This window comes from Odontomachus brunneus, unplaced genomic scaffold (genome assembly GCF_010583005.1).
Source record: "Odontomachus brunneus isolate Ranch 3 - 2012 unplaced genomic scaffold, Obru_v1 Obru_scaffold_020, whole genome shotgun sequence".
NCBI lineage: Eukaryota > Metazoa > Arthropoda > Insecta > Hymenoptera > Formicidae > Odontomachus > Odontomachus brunneus.
This window is the reverse complement of record NW_022639470.1, coordinates 2,706,627-2,728,157: the sequence shown is the minus strand read 5'-3', so window position 1 is coordinate 2,728,157 and position 21,531 is coordinate 2,706,627. Positions and strand designations below refer to the sequence as shown.

General features: G+C 40.9%; 1 protein-coding gene across 4 annotated transcripts in view; it reads left to right on the top strand.

Annotated features, from left to right (window-relative positions):
- LOC116842044 overlaps window positions 1-21,531 on the top strand; it is a 196,905-nt gene that overhangs the window by 122,970 nt on the left and 52,404 nt on the right. For all 4 annotated transcript variants that reach the window (XM_032810687.1, XM_032810685.1, XM_032810686.1 and 1 more), the window contains exons 4-7: window positions 1-240; window positions 353-507; window positions 597-1,463; window positions 1,564-3,303. In XM_032810687.1, coding sequence (XP_032666578.1) covers window positions 1-240; window positions 353-507; window positions 597-1,463; window positions 1,564-3,303 — 3,002 coding nt within the window. The remainder of the gene's footprint in view (window positions 241-352; window positions 508-596; window positions 1,464-1,563; window positions 3,304-21,531) is intronic.

The following is a 21,531-nucleotide window of genomic DNA, read 5'->3' as shown; positions in this document are numbered from 1 at the left end:
TTGAAGACGGTAATGGAGCGTTGCGAGAAGATCCCGGCTGAGACTTACGAGTCACGCAACCGAAGTAACGTCGAGGAAGAGCCGAGGCTGTGGCCGCGCGTAGATCGCGAAGGCAAGGCTCTAGGGGACGCGGAGTATGTGGTCCCGTCGCCGCCTGAACGGGAACAGCAATCTCAGACTTTGAGTCACGCTGACCTGGAGGCTTACGTAAGGAGCTACCAGGACCCTCAGGTGTCTCAGGTGAGGTTCGAGCGAAGGAACGAGATGCGATGCTCGATGATTGCTAATACTTAGCAGCTGCATTTTCTTCGTCGTGCTACGCGAATTTATGCTGCGTCTCGTTGCTCCTTAGGTGGACCTCTATCGCGAGACAACGCTAACGCAAGCAGGTCTGGAGGAGTACACGAGGGTGCAGCACTCTCAACAGGCCAGCTACGCGCAGTCTGAAGGATACCACAGTTACGTGTCCAGCGTGGACTCCACGACGAACACGCCGTTTCTCGACAGGTGAGAGATCGTCTTTACATATCGTCTCATTAACATTACGTAATGTAACGATCTTCGCGATGCTAACGAGAACTTACGCTTCTTGTCAGATTGAGAAGAGACAGTGAAGCGGTGGCGCAAAGGCCCGTCGCCTCTTGGGAAGACACCTCCCGAGAGGGAAGAGACAGCGTGGTGACTACGTCCAGCGGCAGCGCGTCCAGTAGTGAGACCTTAAAATGGCACGGCTCAATGTCGGATGTCAGCGTGTCGAGCGGCATGCCGCCTCGCCAAGGTGCCTCGGATCGATGGCATCACGGCTCCATGTCGGATGTCAGCAGCGTGAATGGCGGGATCATCACTCAGAAGACTAGTAACGGCTGCCACGAGAAGTGGCAGAGCTCCATGAGCGACGTCAGTACGTCCGGGATGGGCCTGACGACGAAGAGTAGACACAGCGAGAAATGGCCGGACAAGTGGCAAGTAGCCTCAATGAACGATCGGAACAAGCAGGTGCAGAGCAGACCTAGTTTGCCGGCGGTAATCGGCCATTGTGCTACGTCCGCGTCGATAAGTGATATCTGTCACACGTCGACCGTACGGGAGAGCAAGTGGCAGGAATCCAATATCGACGATGAGTCGTCGTTGAATGATAGGCCGCAAGCGAACCAGTGGGACAATTCGTCCAGAATCGAGAACGACAAGTACGCCCAACCTATGCCGCAGAGCCCCACGCGCCAACAAGTGGGATCCTCAAGCCCGCACAGCCCCGAGAACTGGAATCCCATTCATGGCTCGATGTCCGACGTGAGTCAAAGCAGTGGGGTTCAATGCAGCAAGCAGCTAATCGCTCACAGCGCGAGAGTGCAGACACCTCAGAGACACCATTCGGAAAGTGTGCTTTATCTGGATCGCGAGCGCAGTCAACGGAAACATTATCCCGTCGGTGTGACGCAGCAGGAATTCACGCAATCTTCGAGGTATCAATAAATGTGTCTTTTTATAATCTCATACTTTAAATCTTTCTCCGAAGTGGCCAATTTGCGAATTGTAATTAAACACAACGTTCTCCTTTTCCAGAATGACGCTAAACTCGCCGCAGCAACCACAGCTCTCAGTAGCCGAGCGCATCAGCGAACTGGAGAAGCAACAACAACAACAACAAATGCGTTACACCTATCTAGATCCGGAGAAACGTCACAGAGTGTCCGATCCCACTCTGAAAGCGATTCAGAAGAAAGCGTTATGGTCTTATTACGAAAGACACCATCAGGCGTCGTGGCGATCGGAACCCCAATTGGCCCAAGGCCCAGCGCCGACACCACAAAGTCCACCGCCGCAACCACCACCTCGACCAAGACCACCCTCTTCCAGAAGAGCGAGTTCCGCGTCGGATTACGCCAGCGGCACGTGGCGGGAAAACGCTGGCAGATCTCAGAACCAAGGAAACGGCGACCTGCCGAGTCCCAAACATCAACACAGCAACAGTTGCGGTAGTCTCTCCACGGATCTATTGGGTCCTGTGATAGTCGGACCGGCAATCTCGATAGATGATTGGGTACCCGAGAGACCACCGAAAAAACCACACCTAAAGAATGCCTACAACGAACGCATGCCCAGCCCTGACTTGCCACCGCCGTCGCCGCCAACGGTCACGGAGAACGAGGTCCACGATTGCGACGATCCGTTGCCACCTCCGCCGCCCGAACTCAGCGACGATTGCTTCGCGGAGACTTCGCGCAAGTCCAACGGCAATAGCAATAACAGCAACAACAGCATTCACCACCAGACGGAAGAAACAACAAAGATCAGTCGTGAAAGGTCATGCGAACGGCACAAATCGGAAAGACATTCCATGAAGAGATCGAAACACAGCGGTAAGAGGGATCACGATAAGCCCACGGGCAAATCCTCGCCGAATTCGACGAAAGCGTGCACGCAAGAACAAGAGCAACAGCAATTCGTGAGATCGTCCACGGCGTTGAAGCACGTGGACTCCGAGATGGTGTTGGAAAACGGCGTATCGGCTGGGTTCGCTACACACAGGATGGTAGCCACGGGACGATCCAGTCTCAGGTACCCCTCCACTCAGAAACTCATGGTGAACGGCAGGATAGCGCCGACCAGAAGAATATCCGAGGAGAGATCCTTTCCATCGAGGCCGCCGGCGCAATTGCCCGATCTTATATCGCAGAGGTACAGCGATTCCGGCAACCAGAGACCCGCACCGCAAGTGCCGGTGGAGCCGAGGATCATTCGACAGGAATCGATGCGAGTCGACAGTACGCGCGTCGACGCGTCCGGTTTGTTAAGAAACGACTCCAGTCAGAGATTAGAATCCTCCTCGGGCCAGAGACCTCAGCCTCAAGTGCCTAAGAACACGGACAAGAATGGCAATGCGAATGCAGCGTCGAGACCGAATTATCTGCCGGTGACGGAGACAACGAAGAGCCCGTCCAAGTACTTGAAGAGCGGAAATCACAGTTTCTCCATAGGCAGCCCCGTGAAAACGGGATACGAGGCCAGCTCGAAACTATTCCCCGCGGACTCGAGTCCGCAGAAGTACCATGAGCCACCGAAATACGTTCCTAATCATCATCAACGTCCCAACGACGCGACACAGAGGAATTATTACGCCCTGCCGCCGAAGTACGTTGATGTGCCGAAGCAGAAGCCTCAGCCTCAATGCCCGACGGAGAGGTACAGCAGCTCCGGATCCCCCAGCTCCCCGCCGCCGCCTTTGGCGCCGCGACAGAACACACCCGGCAGAAAGTCACTCCCGCCTCCACCGAGACCCGCTCCGTTACACGCTCATCAAGGGTAAGTTTAATCACATATTGTTTCATTGCGACCTTTCTGCGTTCGCGCGATATTACGCCAACACCATAGATCAACGCGAAAGAGCAATACATGGAGAAAACGGTTGTTATATTTACACTGAGAGAAATTATTCGACAAGAAATTAACAAACAGTTATTTCCGATCAAAATAGCGATGAGTTATCTGATCAGGACACATCCGAGAAATATTGGTTCATAATTTTTTGATTGGTGATTTTTTTATCCGATGAAATGCTATTATGATGACGGATTTATTTAATCGAATAGCTCCTGATCGGATACAAAAATTCATCAGTATTTTGATCGGAAATATCCGTTTGTTAATTTTTTATCAAATAATTTCTCTCAGCACATATATTCTATGGTTAGAGAGAAAATTTATATAATTTTTTAGATTAAATATTAAAAATTATTATATGCCCATTTATATAGTTCTCAAAACCACAGTTTTTATGATACATTTATTAACCTTACTATATAATATAATTTAAACTTTCATATAAAATATTTATACATATTAAAAATTTAAGTATTTACACTTAAAGACCACAACGATAAGATTAGAATTCCGGTAGGTCCTGGAATTAGTACTTTTATCTTAAGGTTGCAAAGTACAAACGCTCTCACGCGAACGTAGACGAGTAATGTTCAGTTAGTTTATCCTCATACACATAGTTGCCTTAACCAAAAGAATATTGCTGTCTCTCTGTTGCGGTCTGCCGAACAAATACTATGATTGAGAGATCCGTAGGGTTGTTTACGCTGTGCATCACCGAGAGTACCGCTTAAATACGTACGGACAGGCAGCAAAGAAAGTCTGTGTACCACTTTCAGAGTACTGCAGTTACTGCAATCATCTTGTATGCACAGGCGAAAGACAACATTAATATTTTATTATGGCAACTATATTTAAGTGAAGTGACATCCTTAATGTTTTCTTCGCGTATGAGAAGCAAAAAGTATTTTATTTCGTCTAAACCACGTATTCGCCGCGAGTTGTACACAGACAGTATCCGGAACACTATTACGCGTACCGTGTTATCCAAAACCGGCGGTCATATAAATCCCGACATGGAACGTTTACAACCGTAAGCGCCACCGCGACGTAAATTACGTCATTGGAAGACTCAATAGCCGCATTCACGTCCCCATAAAGTAGGGCTGTAAAGTGGTCCATTATTATCGTGGAAATCACAGCGAGAGGTAAAGAGAAAAAGCGTTAACGAGGCATCGGTCGAAAGAAACAGAGAGACGTTCGGTTGGCCGTTTTTGTTGACACCCTATCGGTGTCGCAAATCTCGGAGGATCGCAGTGCCACCACACTGATAGTTTGGCGAACTCGGACTATCCAAAGTCGTTAATTATCTTCTCGTTTGCTCGCTCGAGCGAATCGCATATATTACCATGGGATTATCATTGCGAATCTAACGGTACCCATTACCAGACTGATTTACGAGCATGTGACTTTTCCTGAATTACGTGCAATGCGGCTCTTAAACGACGTGTTCGAAACGAAAGAGACGATTCTCTCCCAGACCTCCCGAGCGACGTCGACGTGTGTCAGGAGCGCGGCAGATTTACCGACAACTCACGCATCCGTGAATCCAGTTCACGCGGAATCGGTATGTCAACGACGTTTCCGTGCGAAAACAAATCGCAAAAAGAAATAAATGTTTAGTATTTATAATTATAATCACATAGAGAAATAATTTTTATAACTTACGATCAAGGAAATCAAGTTTTTTTTTTTTATTAAATTCTATACTGAGAGAAATTGTTCGAAGAAATTAACAAAAGGATATTTTCGATCAAAATACTGATTAATTTTTGTATCCGATCAGGAAACATCCGATAAGAAATATCGGTTCGTAATTTTTTCATCGGTTTATTGGATGAAATGCCATTATGATCGGAAGTATTCGATTAAATTTAATCGGGTATATAAATTCATCGGTATTTTGATCGGAAATATCCGTCTGTTAATTTCTTACCGAATAATTTCTCTCAGTGAATTATTATGTTGATGATAATAACTTTATATACATGTTACGACTATCATTTTCATGTTAGAACAACCAAAAAATATGATTAGGATAAAAATAACTATAATTTAGATCAACTATTTTTTCTGTCAATGCGCGTTGCTCTCGTGCCAAAGATAATCCGAACAATCATGTATTTAATCGTGGACATTCTTATTGCTTTAGTCCATAAATATCCAAATAGCACAGACCTACAGAATATCCTAAAGACGCTCTGAGAACGTCTCTAAGACATTCCTTGGAGATCTTATGTTATTCAGGTGCGAATATTTAAATTTTTTAAAGATAATTCTAACATTTAAAAGAGAAGCGTTTAGTACATAAATATCTAAACAGCACAGACCTACAGAATATCCTAAAGACGCTCTGAGAACGTCCCTAAGACATTCCTTGGAGATCTTATGTTATTCAGGTGCGAATATTTAAATTTTTTAAAGATAATTCTAACATTTAAAAGAGAATCGTGCGTTAGATATAAATGCGAATAATTATTGAAATAGGAGGACAATGAAGTTTGACAGTGTCAGACAAAATTTTATCTAATCTTATAACGCACGCAGTAAATTTATTTTCCTCGTCTAATAAAGTATATCCCCTTCTATTGATTACTCACACTAACGTCCAGCGCATAGGAGGAGAATTCTTATGAGTCTCATAGCTCTCTCCAATAATGGTTATATACTACGACAATCCAATATATATTTTATATTGGAAATTTAAATATTTGTATTTAAAAGGACCGAAACAATAAGGATGTCCAGAATTGTGTTCAAATATCTACTTCTATGTTAAGGTCACGAGGCGCAAATGCCCTCACGCGAACGTAGACGAGTCACGCTCGTTGAGCCGGGATCAACGTATGCGGGAACGAGTTATTAAGTTCCAACGAGCGCGCGACGTCGAACGCATTCTCGAAAGGCAAGAAGTCGGGCAAGGACGATTTCGCGCGGCACGCGTGTTATTGTGTGAAAAGCAGAACAAGACGTCTCGCCAGGGGGAGCGACGATGACGACGGCGAAGCGCGCTCTGTGACCCGCCGCCTCTTTATTCATCGATCCATGATTTTTCGGGTCACGGAGCACTGGGGAATTGTCAAAAAAAAAAGACAAAAAGAAAGAAAAAGAGAGAAAGAGAAAGAGAGAGACGGAGAAGTGGAGAATCCAAAACGGCTCGCGGGCGAATAGAACAGAAAGATATTGGCAGTGCAAGAGAGCGAGCGCGACCGAACAATCGCGACCGATAGTAATTGCACGTCGAGTCGAAGTACTGTCGGCTTTTCCAGTTGGGATACAGGATGTAGGCTCGATCTCACGGGGCGATAACTCTTTTCACCTTTCTTTTGTTTCCTTCTCGCTCTGATTGGGTGACTACCTGCCTCCTGCAACGCACGAGCGGTCGTCCAACTACCCGATACGCACGCCAACGAAGATGTTCCGAACGCACGACACGGTTCGACGAACGAACATTTGACTTGCGCCGACCTTCGACAGGAAGGAGAGATTATCTGGTGGAAGAAGAGTGCCAGGAACCGTTGCGGACGTTTCTCCTTTTTCTGTCTCCCTCCATCTCTTTCTTTCTCTCTTTCCTTCTCTCTGTCTCTCTCCGTTGCGATCGCGCTGGATATTCGAGAGCGCGACGGCTTAACCTTTCGAATAAACCAACCCACGAGACAGAAATGTCAGAAAAAAAGATTGCCGTGTGCCACCACGGGCGTGTTGGTCTGTTCGTCGGTGCTCGATCATGTTCCCCACGGCGCCAAGCGATGGATAGCGAGGTGCGGCACCACGGAATACGCCTCGCGATAAATTAATAACGAGCCCTGACAGTGATCTCATATTTATGTCGACATTTAAGCGATGTACCTTCGCCGACGTTTTCATTAATTGTGCAAATTTTGCGCAGCTCTGCTCGTGAGGAAATTGTTGCGAAATTAAATGCGCGCGTGCGACCTCGCGATTCACGACCTCGGCGGAGAAGTTACGTGACGATAAGCGCTTTTTTATCGCTTCCACGCAAAAATCGACAGGAACGTCCGCGCGGCCTGGCACGGACGACCCTCGCGCGCACCTTTAATTGCGATTCAGATTTATGCAATTGGCGGACGTCCTTCCATTTCTCCACGTTCGGGAGTTACGCGACGACCCGCGGCGTTATCGCTAATCCTCGTTACGCGAAACACGAATCGCCGAGTCGTTTTCACTTTTCGTCGCGTCACCTGCGAGCGTTGCACCTGCGGCGCGATAATTGGCCCGTGAATTCCCGCCGGCCGAGCGTTATGGGCGCGATGTTTTCCTCACCAGTCGGATGGATTCGGGAGGCGCGCTGAAGGGGAAACATTGATTTACAAGTCCAGTCGGCAGTAGTAATTCAAACAGCGTGTTGCATTTGCCAATTAATATATAGAGTATATTGGTTAGCAAACTCATTCATTCGGAGAAATGATTAAATACGCTGGTATTCCACTTAACACTTCGCGTAAAATCATATTTTTTGAGACATACAAAACTGTCTGGATCCGTCAGACTCGGCCAACATTGCGCTACTATAATTTTATTGAAAATCGATATTTTGGACACATTTTTTTTCTAAAGATAAAGAAAATTATAAGATACATTGACAGAAAAAAATATTTGAAAAATGAAAAGTACTTCTTTTCGGTAAAAACCAATGACATATTCACCTAAATCTATAAATAAACAATAGCTTTCATGAAAAGATATACATATACCATTGAAAAAGTTATTTTTGTATTTGGAATTAAAATATTTAGTACATGCGATTTGGTTGGTATTACCATATTTTATTTGTGCCAAGCAAAATGAATTGATGAGAAAACAAAATACACAAGCGGTGATTAAACTTTTTGGTTGTAATTATCAAACATTTTGTTGATCCTACTTTAATCAAATTTTCGTTTCGACAATAAAATCTTTTTTTCAGTGCAAAAATTCCGGTTGAAGTTACTAGAATTTTGTTCAAGTTAACAAGACTTTTGATTGAATAGAAATCTTGTTGCTTTATCAGTTTCTTAGAGTGAAAGGAATATTTTCACTCGAGGCGATAGTGAAAATACCTGCCACTTGAAATCATATTATAAGAGTGAAGAGTGAATGTTTCACTCAAGATTAGAGTAGATTCTGATATGTGCGGATGTTTCAATCCATTGAATATGTTCTCCTGGCGGTGAAATGCACTAGATTCACTCTTCAATTTCGATGGAGAATATTCACTCAATGGTTCAGAGTGGAGAACTCGCTCTATAGTAGTGAAAAATAACTCGAATTCGAGTGACTCGGCTGTCATTCTACTTTTCAAGTGAAATTACACTTCAAAAAATTTAAAGAGCGCTTGACGAGAGAGAGAAAGAGAGAATTTTATTAACTTGAATAGAATTCTGTTTACTTCAACCGGAATTCTGGTTCGTTCAATTCATATCTCATCAGGCATTTGGTTAAGCCGACCAAATTCTTGTTTCCATGCACCTGCAGCTATACGCACAAGGCACAACCGCGACCTCGAAGACAGGATAGTCAGCACCCGGCAACGACATATCGTCTACACTTATCTTTCTTATCGTTGACATATTGGGAGAAAAATATAGTTGAAAACTATACTTTTTTATGATTTTAATAAGAAAAATAATTAGAAGAACCATCTTTCTAATAACACTTACTAAAACAACGGTTTTCCTAACTATTTTTATGATTAAAATCACAAAAGAATATAGTTGACGGCGAAAGCAACTATATTTTTCTCTCAGTGCGTCCTCCGCCCTCCTGTATCCGAGAACGATATTGCTTAGGTGATACCGACTAAAGAGGACATTCGTGAAGAGAAAAACGTATCGTGCGTGTGCGTTAACGAGATTGTAGTCATTATTTTCTCGCTATAATTAAATACGTATCTGACACTGAGTTATAATCAATCTCACAATCTGATAACAAATAGAAAAAAGTCGTGTATGTCTATTGGAACGAATGTGTGAACAAGACATCGCGTGCGATATGTTTTTATCGATTACTGTTATCTGCACGGTCAATGGATATTTTTCTAGGTGTGGTCGCAAAAATGCGCGTTCAAGATGTTACGTAACGCGTCTCATTTCTTGGACACGAGGAGGGAGTAAGAAAGCAGAACGATAAAACCTCGCGCTGCGTTTGTCGGAATAATTGCAATTGGGGATGCGATAAATCGCTTTGTTCCAGCAGTTGTGGAGGCATAAAAACGGTGAAACTCGTGTTTCGCGGGATGCAGGCGCGTTGCACCATTTCGCCGATGATTGAAAATACTATCGGTCGATAATATTATGAAATTAGAGCGGATTAGATCCGTGTTATGTCGTGTTATCACCGTGCCCGTGTCGTTCCGCGAGTATTCGTCTGTTATGACCGATAACTTAAGCGCAACAAAAGCGGGAACGGGGTTCTTTGCTGACGTTTCTTCCGATCGCGTTAGAAGCAAGAGCGACGCAGGTGCATTAAAACAGAACACCATCCGCGCCTCGCAACGTCCTCCTTCGTACGCGACCAGACTCGTTTGGCGGCTTGATTGGAAACCGGGTTAATCGTATGCAATCGTGGCTAATCCCAAACGCGCTTAGCAGTGATAGTGGTAATACCAGTATAGTATCTGGATTCATTAACGAAACGATTAACATTCGAGAGGAAAGTGTTGCCGTAGAATTCTTGAATTTCGCAACAAGTTGACCGACAAATGTGGACGCCTGATTAATAGCATCAAGTAGGAATGTTTTATTGAAAAATTATGCACGCGGAAAAAGAAAAGTTTGACTGGATAAAATATAAACTTTGGATGGAATATGAACGATACAAAAATTCCGGTTGAAGATATCAGAATTCGAAATTATCAAAATTTCTGGTTGATTTGAACAAAATTCTGGTAATCTCAATCGGAATTTTTGAATCGTCCAGTAATTTCAATAGAAATTCTTTCGTTTAATCAAACTTTCTTTCCATATGCATATGCATATAAACAATCTTATTTACATAAAATAATCACATTATTGGTTAATCCATAAGACCTTGCGGATTCCTGTCTATTTGACCATCCATATGTACGCTTTAATTGCTAACATTTTAGAGTATATTTTGTGTGGTGTAAGTGATAGTATTTAAAGAAGTACAGTTGCCTTTGTTGCGCCTGGAAAATGGAAAGCAGTAATGAGTTTTTCCCGTGCTTTTTTACTTTCGTAAAAATTATTAGTTTGGCTGGGATGTTTTGCCTTACCCACCATATTCTCTCGACATTGCTCCTTCCAATTATGATCTATTTCGCTTATTACACAACTCTCTCGACGGTATAAACTTTTCTTCTTTAGAAGATATGAAAAATTACTTGGTTAGTTTCTTCGCCAGAAAAGTACAAGTGTTTTATGAGAGAGAAATTATGAAATTACGTGAAAGATAGCAAAAGATTGTTGAATGCACACACTCAAACACACAGAATACTGAATATATTATTAAAATTATTTTTAATAAAAGTAAAATGTATCTCAATTTTCTTTAAAAATCTGTAAGAACTTGTTAATCAGCCCAATATAACGTCGTCCGATTTTGCTACGAATTTCTAAAAAAAGTCGCATAATCGTTTGAATTATATTACAATGTAGACTTTGACTATATAAGTATGGACTACCAGTTGACATTCTCACGCTGTAATCAACATGAAGAGCGCCTCCAAAGGCTAAGTGGCGAATTCCAGTATTTCGATGACATATTGTGAACTCATGTATAGTAGCAAACCTATACCTTTACCAGTTCAATGCTTGATATTTGTTAATTTTTACATACATGTCAAAGAACTGGACATATTAGAGAACCACAAATATATATTAATTAAATTAATAATAACATTTTATTTTTAAGTAAAATTATTTTATGAAAGTAAATGCATTACAATGTCTAAACAAACAGATTTTTTTAGACACAAGTTAACGAAAGTAATTTTTAGCGGGCAATAATAGTATATAATTATAATTACACAAATATTGCATAATTAAATTCAATAATATATGTGTGTGTGTGTGTGTGTAATATATTATATATATATATATATATATATATATATATATATATATTTATATTTATATTTATATATATATTTATATACTTATTGTTGTCTTTATTTCACTATGTGTGTTAAGTTTATATATATTTTATTTATACTGCAAGTAGTTCTACACTTTATCAAACGTGATAAAACAGCGCGGCATATGTCATATTCCATCTCTCTTTTCCTTCCTGTTTTACCATCGAAATCTGACTTCATGTTTCGATTTTTTGATATTTATCCCTCGGGAGCACGCGTGATGTTGATTACATAGCGAAGCATTGTGAGAATAGGAAAAGTGGGAATAACTGGCAGTCCATACTTATATAATCAAAGAATGTAGATTATTCGCAAATGCGAGGTAGCCTGCAAACTTCGCGAATAACATGCAATACCGAACGTCCAATCGTGTACAAGTCGCTGCGATTTTGTTCTTTCGGGCGAAGATCATTACGTTTGACTTCGACTACCGAGCACGTCGTCCTGCTTGTGACTTACGACTCTTGAGGAAACGGCCGTATTGAGGAAGCGCAAGTGCAATGACGACGTGACAGCGAACGACAAACAGCCACGAAGACAATAGCCAGCGACTCGAGACCGGACGACACCGGACACGGAGTCACGGAACCGTCTCGGGGAACGGTATCTTTTCGCGACGACAGTTCGCCTTATGACCAAATGATTAACACAAATTGTTCCTGACTTTACGGACAGTTTTTGTAGCAAGAACCATTTCGTACGCACAGTCATAATGAAAAAAGAAGAAATTCTTCGCGCAATTCTACTTGGTCATATGGAGAGAAGCTTTCACGAGAGAAACTACACGCGTAAACTCTTATTTCTACACGTTTTTCGTTGCAATTCGGTATTGTATCGCAAGTTATTTCCCACTGTTAAAAACCATAAGATAAAATTACACCATAAAGAATTTTCCAAAGTCGTGCTAAACCATCAGATACCATTAAGGGAAGATTCTAGTTTAGATAACCGGCAAATACGAGGTTTTTATGATATTTTTTGTTAAAGAAAATGAATAAAGATATCAATATAGATTTTGGATTATACTCACTATTCTTTTAGATACAAAATTACTACTTTTTTATCAAAGAAGAAATTGAAATTTCGTCGCTCCTAGGTTTACATGCTGAATGCCCGCCATACACTTCTGACTGATGGGCAACATTATAGCTGATGTAGTAATCTAAAACAAATGGGGCAAGGAAATTTCAAAACTGTGTTCAATTTGCTAAAGGATGAACATTATATGCAGGAAGTTTAATAATAACAGCGACACTTCCAAGTTATATGTTATTTTTCTCTTTGTTCTTTATTTATTAATTTATTTTTTATTTAGTGTCCTGAGAAAAATACTAATTTTGCGGAAATTTTCCGAAAGATTTAGATTCTGCAGATTAGGTCTGTATTGATATTCATTTTTTTGGGAAAAATTCGTAAAAATGTCTTATTTTCCGACTATTTAAATCATAACCGCCTCTTAACTGACAACTCTCAATAGATAAAAACGCAGTTCAACAAAAAGACCGGAAAGTCCTGTCGACCGTATTTTGTTAAGATAAAAGATTCTTCCCGACATGCTTCCACCAACGAGCATCGTCGTGGTCTAGAAAACGACGCTCTGTGTCCTTCCACAGTTGCGTAAACACGTCTCCCGTCTCGTAACTCTTCCGCGTCGAGCATTCACCTTCGATTAGCGCGACGCTCTTAATTATCGCGTCTCAATTGAGATCGCGCGGGCGGAATTTCCGCGACGGAGCGAAAATGCGCGCGTAACGCCGCCGCTTCGTCGTCAGCTCTCGAACTAACCTCTGAGCAGATTTTACTATCATGACGCTGTTTCTCGGCTGTTTCTCGGCATAGCTCGTGAGAACAGCGGTATCATCGACCTGGTATTGTAGATGTGTTATGCACGCACGTGCTTCTCGAGTTTGGCGGAGAATCGCAAACCAACAGCAAGCAAACAGCAGCAGCACGTGCGACTGCCAGAGTAACGCGCGCAACGCTGTGATCCGCAATAAAAGCTCCGCTGCGCTCGTAAAGTTTCCCGTGGCATGGCGTGTTCGCGGTTCCTACGGCGAGCAAGCCACGCGGACGGCCAAACAACGCGTAGAAACGGCCGATAATCTTGACGACGAACGATCCCGACGTGAACGACCGTCCCGAGCGCGCTCCTCGTCGTAACTTCCTCGAGCCAAGCCAGGTCGGCTGGCCACACGCGACCCGACGAGCAGGGAAACGCGCCGATAGCTCGTTGACGCTCGGTTGATCGCGGCGAGGTCGCTGACATTCATCGGGGTGAGTCGCTCCCGCACCTGCAGGAAGGCCCTCTGCAGATGCAGTAAACCGCAGAGATGGACCAGCCGTCGTGGGTCCTGCCTCTCTCGTTGGGCTCGCAAATAAGACAACGCGTGTAGTAGGTACGGTGACCGCGCGGTGAGGTTATAAATAGATGTGACCGCCCAGTTTGATCCCGACATATTCCAGGGCTCGGTATTTGTCTGAAGTGAAAGATACCGCCGGGTATGTCCCGCAAAGCGAAGCCGTGAGCTCCGCGGCACACAGTGGGGTCAAACGAAATTTCACACGGAAAAGAAAGTCTGGTCGGATTAACCAAATGTCTGATGAAATATGAAGGAACCACAAGTTCCGCCTAAAGCTGCCAAAATTCTGTACAAATTAAGCAAGACTCTGCGCGCATGAGAAATAAAATTTGATTGAATGAATTAATTTCTGATTAAATATAAACAAATCAGAAAACTCCGGGTGATATTGCTAGAATTCTCAAGTTGACCTGAAATCTATTAACTTGAACGGAATTCTGGGTAATTCTGAGTCAATCGTAATTTCTGTTCCGTCCATATTTATTGGATTAACCAAATGTCTGATGAAATATGAAGGAACCACAAGTTCCGCCTGAAGCTGCCAAAATTCTGTACAAATTAAGCAAGACTCTGCGCGCATGAGAAATAAAATTTGATTGAATTAATTAGTTTCTGATGAAATATGAACAAATCAGAAAACTCCGGATGATATTACCAGAATTCTCAAGTTGACCTGAAATCTATTAACTTGAACGGAATTCTGGGTAATTCTGAGTCAATCGTAATTTCTGTTCCGTCTATATTTATTGGATTAACCAAATGTCTGATGAAATATGAAGGAACTACAAGTTCCGCCTGAAGCTGCCAGAATTCTGTACAAGTTAAGCAAGTCTCTGCGCGCACGAGAAACAAAATTTGATTGAATTAATTAGTTTCTGATGAAATATGAACAAATCAGAAAACTCCGGATGATATTACCAGAATTCTCAAGTTGACCTGAAATCTATTAACTTGAACGGAATTCTGGGTAATTCTGAGTCAATCGTAATTTCTGTTCCGTCTATATTTATTGGATTAACCAAATGTCTGATGAAATATGAAGGAACCACAAGTTCCGCCTGAAGCTGCCAGAATTCTGTATAAGTTAAGCAAGACTCTGCGCGCACGAGAAACAAAATTTGATTGAATTAATTAGTTTCTGATGAAATATGAACAAATCAGAAAACTCCGGATGATATTACCAGAATTCTCAAGTTGACCTGAAATCTATTAACTTGAACGGAATTCTGGGTAATTCTGAGTCAATCGTAATTTCTGTTCCGTCTATATTTATTGGATTAACCAAATGTCTGATGAAATATGAAGGAACCACAAGTTCCGCCTGAAGCTGCCAGAATTCTGTATAAGTTAAGCAAGACTCTGCGCGCACGAGAAACAAAATTTGATTGAATTAATTAGTTTCTGATGAAATATGAACAAATCAGAAAACTCCGAATGATATTACCAGAAACTTGAATTCTCAAGTTGACCTGAAATCTATTAACTTGAACGGAATTCTGAGTCAATCGTAATTTCTGTTCCGTCTATATTTCACCAGACTTTTGGTTAATCTAAACAAATTTTATTTACATGGACATTTTAAAAAAAGTACAGTTTCGAAATTTAAACCAATTTTGATGCTTTTTTGAGATAAGAACTAACAAAATTTGAAACAATTGTTTTAAAGTTAACTTTGTCGATTCCTGTCCTTTGTTTCCCTTTTTCTAAATCAGATATAAAGAAGCTAGATTTAAAAATCTCTCCAATCAAAGAGTAGATAACTCATAAAGCCAGTAGCATAATCTTTCTTGGAAGAGAAACATAATTATACAAGTAATTTAGAATCCAATCGTATGATGCCTCTTAATAGCATCACCGAGATATTTGAGATTGCTTCGTGTAGACGTTCTTCTATTAGTTAGAATGTAAATTACGATACAGAAAAAAGGAAATAAATATTCTATTAAACATAATTTTTTATGATGACGTATCAAGCTCATTCTACAATAGCCGTAAGAATATGCGCAGTAGGACGTAAGCAGTAAGCAAATTGACCAACCGCAGTCCATTATTCCTGGACTGCAAGAATCCCATTGATCAATTAGCTTGCCGCTTACGCCTCACTGCATATTCTTACGGCTATTGTAGAATAGGCTTTAGAATTCAAACCCTCATTTTTGTTGTTACGTTCCGCAATCTATATTACTCCTCCTGTGCGGCCGCGCGAGGGAGGAGCGCAAACGGGTAATCGCCCGACGACCGACTTCTACCGATAACTCCCACTCCGATCGATCGCGCTTAATACGGCCGATAAGGCGTTCCGACGATAAGCCCGACGCGAATTCGTTTCACGGCCGAACGAGAGCGTAACTGTGAACGGCAGATAAAAGCCGCGCCGACAACAATCGGCGATCGCGCGGGTGTGGGTGCGCGAATCGAGCAGGGACCGAGCTGCGTTCCGTCTCTAATAAAGCCCCCGGCCACGGTCGCAAAGCGAATCGCAGATCTCGATCTAATCGACGCCGTCGAATGTGCGCGCGCGAAATGCGAGCCGCGCTGAGAGTCGGCGGAACGTCGAATTGATCGAGCGTTATCGGGCAACGAAAGGGAGCGCTATTAAAGTAACAAACGAGATCGTTAGGCGCTCCGTTACCCTACGATTGTCTATCCCATGCCATCGCCGGCATCGCGGAGATCTTCAGCGCATGCCGCGAGATGTAGTATCACTTACGTCAGACAAGCATCCAGGGTCAATCGTCCGACCGGAATAGCAGGCGCCGCGCGGATCACGTGCACGCACATCGGAAGCATCAGCGATCACCGGAATAGCGAATGACATCAGCGGGAGTCCATAGCTGCTTCTGTAAACGTGTGTAAGTGATATGTGCGTGTTTCGCTGTGGCGTCGCACATTAGATTGGCACTAAAGTAAAGCCGACGTGGCAAATGTAGCAAACATTGGCAATTATATTGGTCACGTATGCTGGACGAATATTTAATCTACGTTGGCGGTAAATTTATGCACACGAGATAACCAATGTACATCTTCTTTATTTTGATTAAAGATATGCTATAAATAATAACATATGATTATAACTTGAAAAGAAATAATTTCTGTGCAGAGACATAAATTCGTATAATCTCTTAAAAATTATATCGAAAGATTTTGGTCCATTTTTAAAATATAAGAAAGAAAAAATTTTTGTTTTTGTCTTAATGACAATAAAAAAAATTACATACTAAATATAAAATAAATTACTGTAGAATATCGATCTCTCTTTCTCTATTCCTCAGTTATATATATAAAGTTCTATAGTAATTTTTATATTATAAAAATCCCTATTTTTATTATATAATTTTTATTATAATATTCCTCAGTTATAAGTTCTATATTAAATTTTACTATAAAATTTCTCGTGCAAATTGAAGATTGAAGATTAATTTTGCCGCGAAAAATGTCATCTATCTCACATATTAATTAAAATATTTATGATTGCACAATGTAAGAAAGAAAAAATTTCCCATGATATATGCGAGACATATCATTGTTGCAGTAACAGTAACGGTAAACTAGTTAGAACTGGATCGAAACAGAAATTATAATGGCATGTTTATGATGATTTCCATGTCATTGATTATTTTAAATATAATATGCTCGTTTCTCTCACTCCATAAGTCGATGATAATAACAGTAATAGTGTGTAACGAATGACAAACGTTCACTCCACGATAAGCCCATTCGCTCAATCTAAATATTACTCGAGCATATCCTACAAGTTGTCTGGACTCGCACAGATAACTGTTGAAAAGTCATATTTTTTCCCCTCCAGAGATAAATGCAGGTGCTTATTAGCGATCGAAGCGATTTGAAGCACGAACTTTCCCCGCGGTGGGCTTACGACTGTTACGATAAGAAAAAAAGATATCCACGAAGAGTCCCACCGTTGCCCCCGTTTTCGCAATCTGTCATTCCGCTCGCAGGAACGAGAGCGAAGTGTAAACGCACTTTCTACGGCGAGCGTTGTCTCGTTTCTCGCGCCGCGGAAGTGCAATGATAACCCGCGGTGTACACGATGATAATAAAGTACAACGCCACACTGCGGTTGTTCCAACAGCGCCCCGAGACCGAATAAGTCCCAAAAAGCGACCGGAATAAATTTATTAAGGCGACTTTTAAAAGTCGCACTAATATTCCGGTCTTTACTGTTAATAATTAAGCGCGGTCGTTTCGCGTCGCGGATGACGTCGGCTTCCCCCCGAAGATTTAAAGGCGATCGATGTTACTTTTTACGCCACACCTATCGGCGTATCTCGTTACATCGATAAGCGTATCAATGCATCAAATGAGAAGAGATACGCAGAGGCCGAGCCTCTGTTCCGTATCCCCGATGACGGTGCCGCAAACATTTTTTGCGGCTCGCAACGGTTCTCATACCGTTAGTCTCGGTATCAGCTAATCTCGATGCGATGTTTTCAATTATATCTCCTGGTGCCAATTATTCATGTCCTTTCCACGACGCACTGTGGACCAGCAACCCAGTAAACCTGGCCAAAAATACAAAACACGAAGGTTCACTCAAGTTGTGCAACTATAATATTTAGTGTAATGTTTATTTAAATAGATTATAGTAAAAAAATTGTTATTTTACTTTTTTTGTTTATATAATATCTTGAATACAGCCGATCTGAAATATCCCTTTTTCGTTCTGTCCACGTGATATCTATGTAGATATTTTTATCATTTATGATGAATCTTTAGATGTTCATAAAAGTTTTCAGTGATAAAGAAAAATTTGTTATCGTTTTGAGGATTATTTATTGTAAGAGAGAAACGGCGCGCGAATTTTGAATTCTTTTTCCGTATATTCCTTAATCCACAAAAAAAAGTCTCACACGTAATCCTAGCAAGTTTCTTTATCTATTTTTCAAGTTAGACTGTTCTTTCTAGTTTCTGAAAAAATAATCTACGAATAGTTGCGATCTTGAAAAATAAATGCTGTTGTAGTGTAGATCTTGGGAGATAAATGCTGTTGTATAATAGATCTCTCTCTCTCTCTTTTTCTCTTATGTCACTACCTTCTCTTTATATTATGTCACTACCTTCTCTATATATTTACTTTAAATTTAATGATGATGATGATGATGATATTGTTTAATTTATTTAAAATGCTACAGGAAGTTGTTAAAATATTTAAATTGTTAAAATTATTTAAAATTATTTTATTGCAATTTCAGCTTTCCTGTTATAATGTATTAATATGACAATATGTTTAAGAAACAGAATGTTTAAATATTATCAATTTTTATAATTAATCCTTTTTGAAAAGAAAAGCATTGTATTTTTTGCAAAATTGCATGAAGAAAAAAGTCTCTATACAATAATAATAATAATATTCCCTAAGGTAATTACAAATTTTTCTTTTACTTTTTTGTTTATATAGACTGCGTTCCGAAATTCACTGTCAGTACTGAAAATCTATAGTTTATGTTACGTATACTATAGAATTTCAGTACTGGCAGTGAATTTCGAAACGCAGCCATAATATCTTGAATACAGCCGATCTGAAATATCTCTTTTTTGTCCACGTGACATCTATATAGATGTTTTTATCATTTATGATGAATCTTTAGATGTTCACGAAAGTTCTCAGTGATAAAGAAAAATATAAAAAAAATTGGTGCCAAAAAATTGGTTTTTCTTCAAAGAGTATTTATAATATTTAAAGAGTTATTGTAATTAATAAAAACTTCTTTATATAGTCGCGTGAAGAATAAAAAATATAATATTTTAGATGGGCTGTGGTGGTTCAAGACACTACAGAATAAACAATAAAGTAATAAAAAATGTTTACCATAATATATTGAACTGAACATTATATTAATATTAGAATCATGTTTGCACTTGTATGAATTTTCGTATCTTTGACCACGTCTGCCGGGTCGCTGGCCCAATGTGCACGCAAGTATCTTGCTATTTCTAATCTGGGCACCGAGCCGGACAGCTTCTCGACAACGTATTCGACTACAACTCAGATTTGTTTTTATCGTACAACAAAAACTTGCAATCATGCATACGTGTCCAAACGTCGCGGTTCATTCCATTTCTATGCCGAGTTCTCGAAGACAGTCTACCCCGACTTTACTTTGGAAAGCTGCCCACCTAATTTCGGGACGTTGCATCTCTTCCGTACCATCTTCCTCGAAAGACCGGTCCAGCAAGTAAGAATAGACGCGGAATGTCGAGACACCGTCTTGTTTCATGTCTCACAGTAACCCCCGACGTTTCCTCGGACGACACGCCAATTTTTTCGAGGCTCCTTATCGCACGATGTATTTTCTTGCGCGTTTCTTGTGCGCAGAAGCGAGCGCATAAAAATAACTGTGCCCTCCCATCGACGGCATTACTCATCGCGCGATATACACACATTTTTCTGGGAACGACCGTAAAGACGTCGGCGTGCTCGTATACTTAATATTCCCAATCGACATTACCGACGAGTAAGCGTCGCGATAAATCGCGAATATTATTCGTTATTGGGCGCGAATGGACCTCGCTCACGAAAGATCCGTCGCAATCTCAAAACAGACATAGGGGAAACGCCCAGTGGTCGACATTCGTTGCGATGCTAGCCAGTTTTCGTCCCTCTTTTACGCGGATTTTAGAAAATATTCATATTAATGTGGTATCTATACACACCTTAACATTTATACATTATATTCATATATGTAATATTTATGACATATACATACATATACACACACGGAAAAAAAAGTTTGGTTGGATTAAGAAAATCTTTAGTAAAATATGAATGAACTAGAAATTCCGATGACAGTTACCAAAATTCTGTTCAAGTTAACAATATTTCTGATTAACTTGAACAGAATTCTAGTAACATCAATTAGAATTTTCTGGTTCGTAGTATATTTCATCAGAAATTAATTCAATCAAATTTTTTTCTGTATGTATATCTCATATGTCTCTCTCACAATATTTATAAAATATTAAAGTATGTATATAAGGACTCATTAATTATACAAATTCGTCAATTTTATTATTTATTTTTCCATTTTATAAAATTTTATAAAATATGGATATTAGAGAATAAGAATCATACCTCTCTCTTTAAATGGATAAATCTCTCTCTCTTTCTCTCTCTTATTATATATACACATATTTCTTACAAAATATAACGATATAATTTATAAAATATTAAAGTATATGGGAATTTATTACTTATGTACCAATTATACACCTCAATATTTGATAATATCAGTGCAAGAATGTCGACAACAGGTCGAGTGTCGGCTACTGGATGTTTTATCCTACTTTTCGAGACAAGTACATTTCACCACATTAATCAAGATTAAAAATGTTCAAGATCTTGCGACAGTCTCGGTGTTGGCAGTTTTTTTCTTTCGTCCGCCGGATATCTCAATCATCTGCTCCTAATAATATTCGAAAATCTCTTCGTGATCGGCAATTAAACGTTGCGCGATCTCAAATGAAGGTGGATAGGACCGGATAAAAGAAAGACGCATGTTGGGTTTTTGCGTACAAAGTGATAGTGCGAGAGGAGGATAAGCAGAGAAAGAGAGAGAGAGAAAGAGAGAGAGAAATTCGAAATTACGAAGCGTACTATTGGTACGGTTTACACGATGCCGATGTACGTCAAACTCACTTACCTACGACAATCGCCGGCGGCTGTGCCGGTTTTCTGTC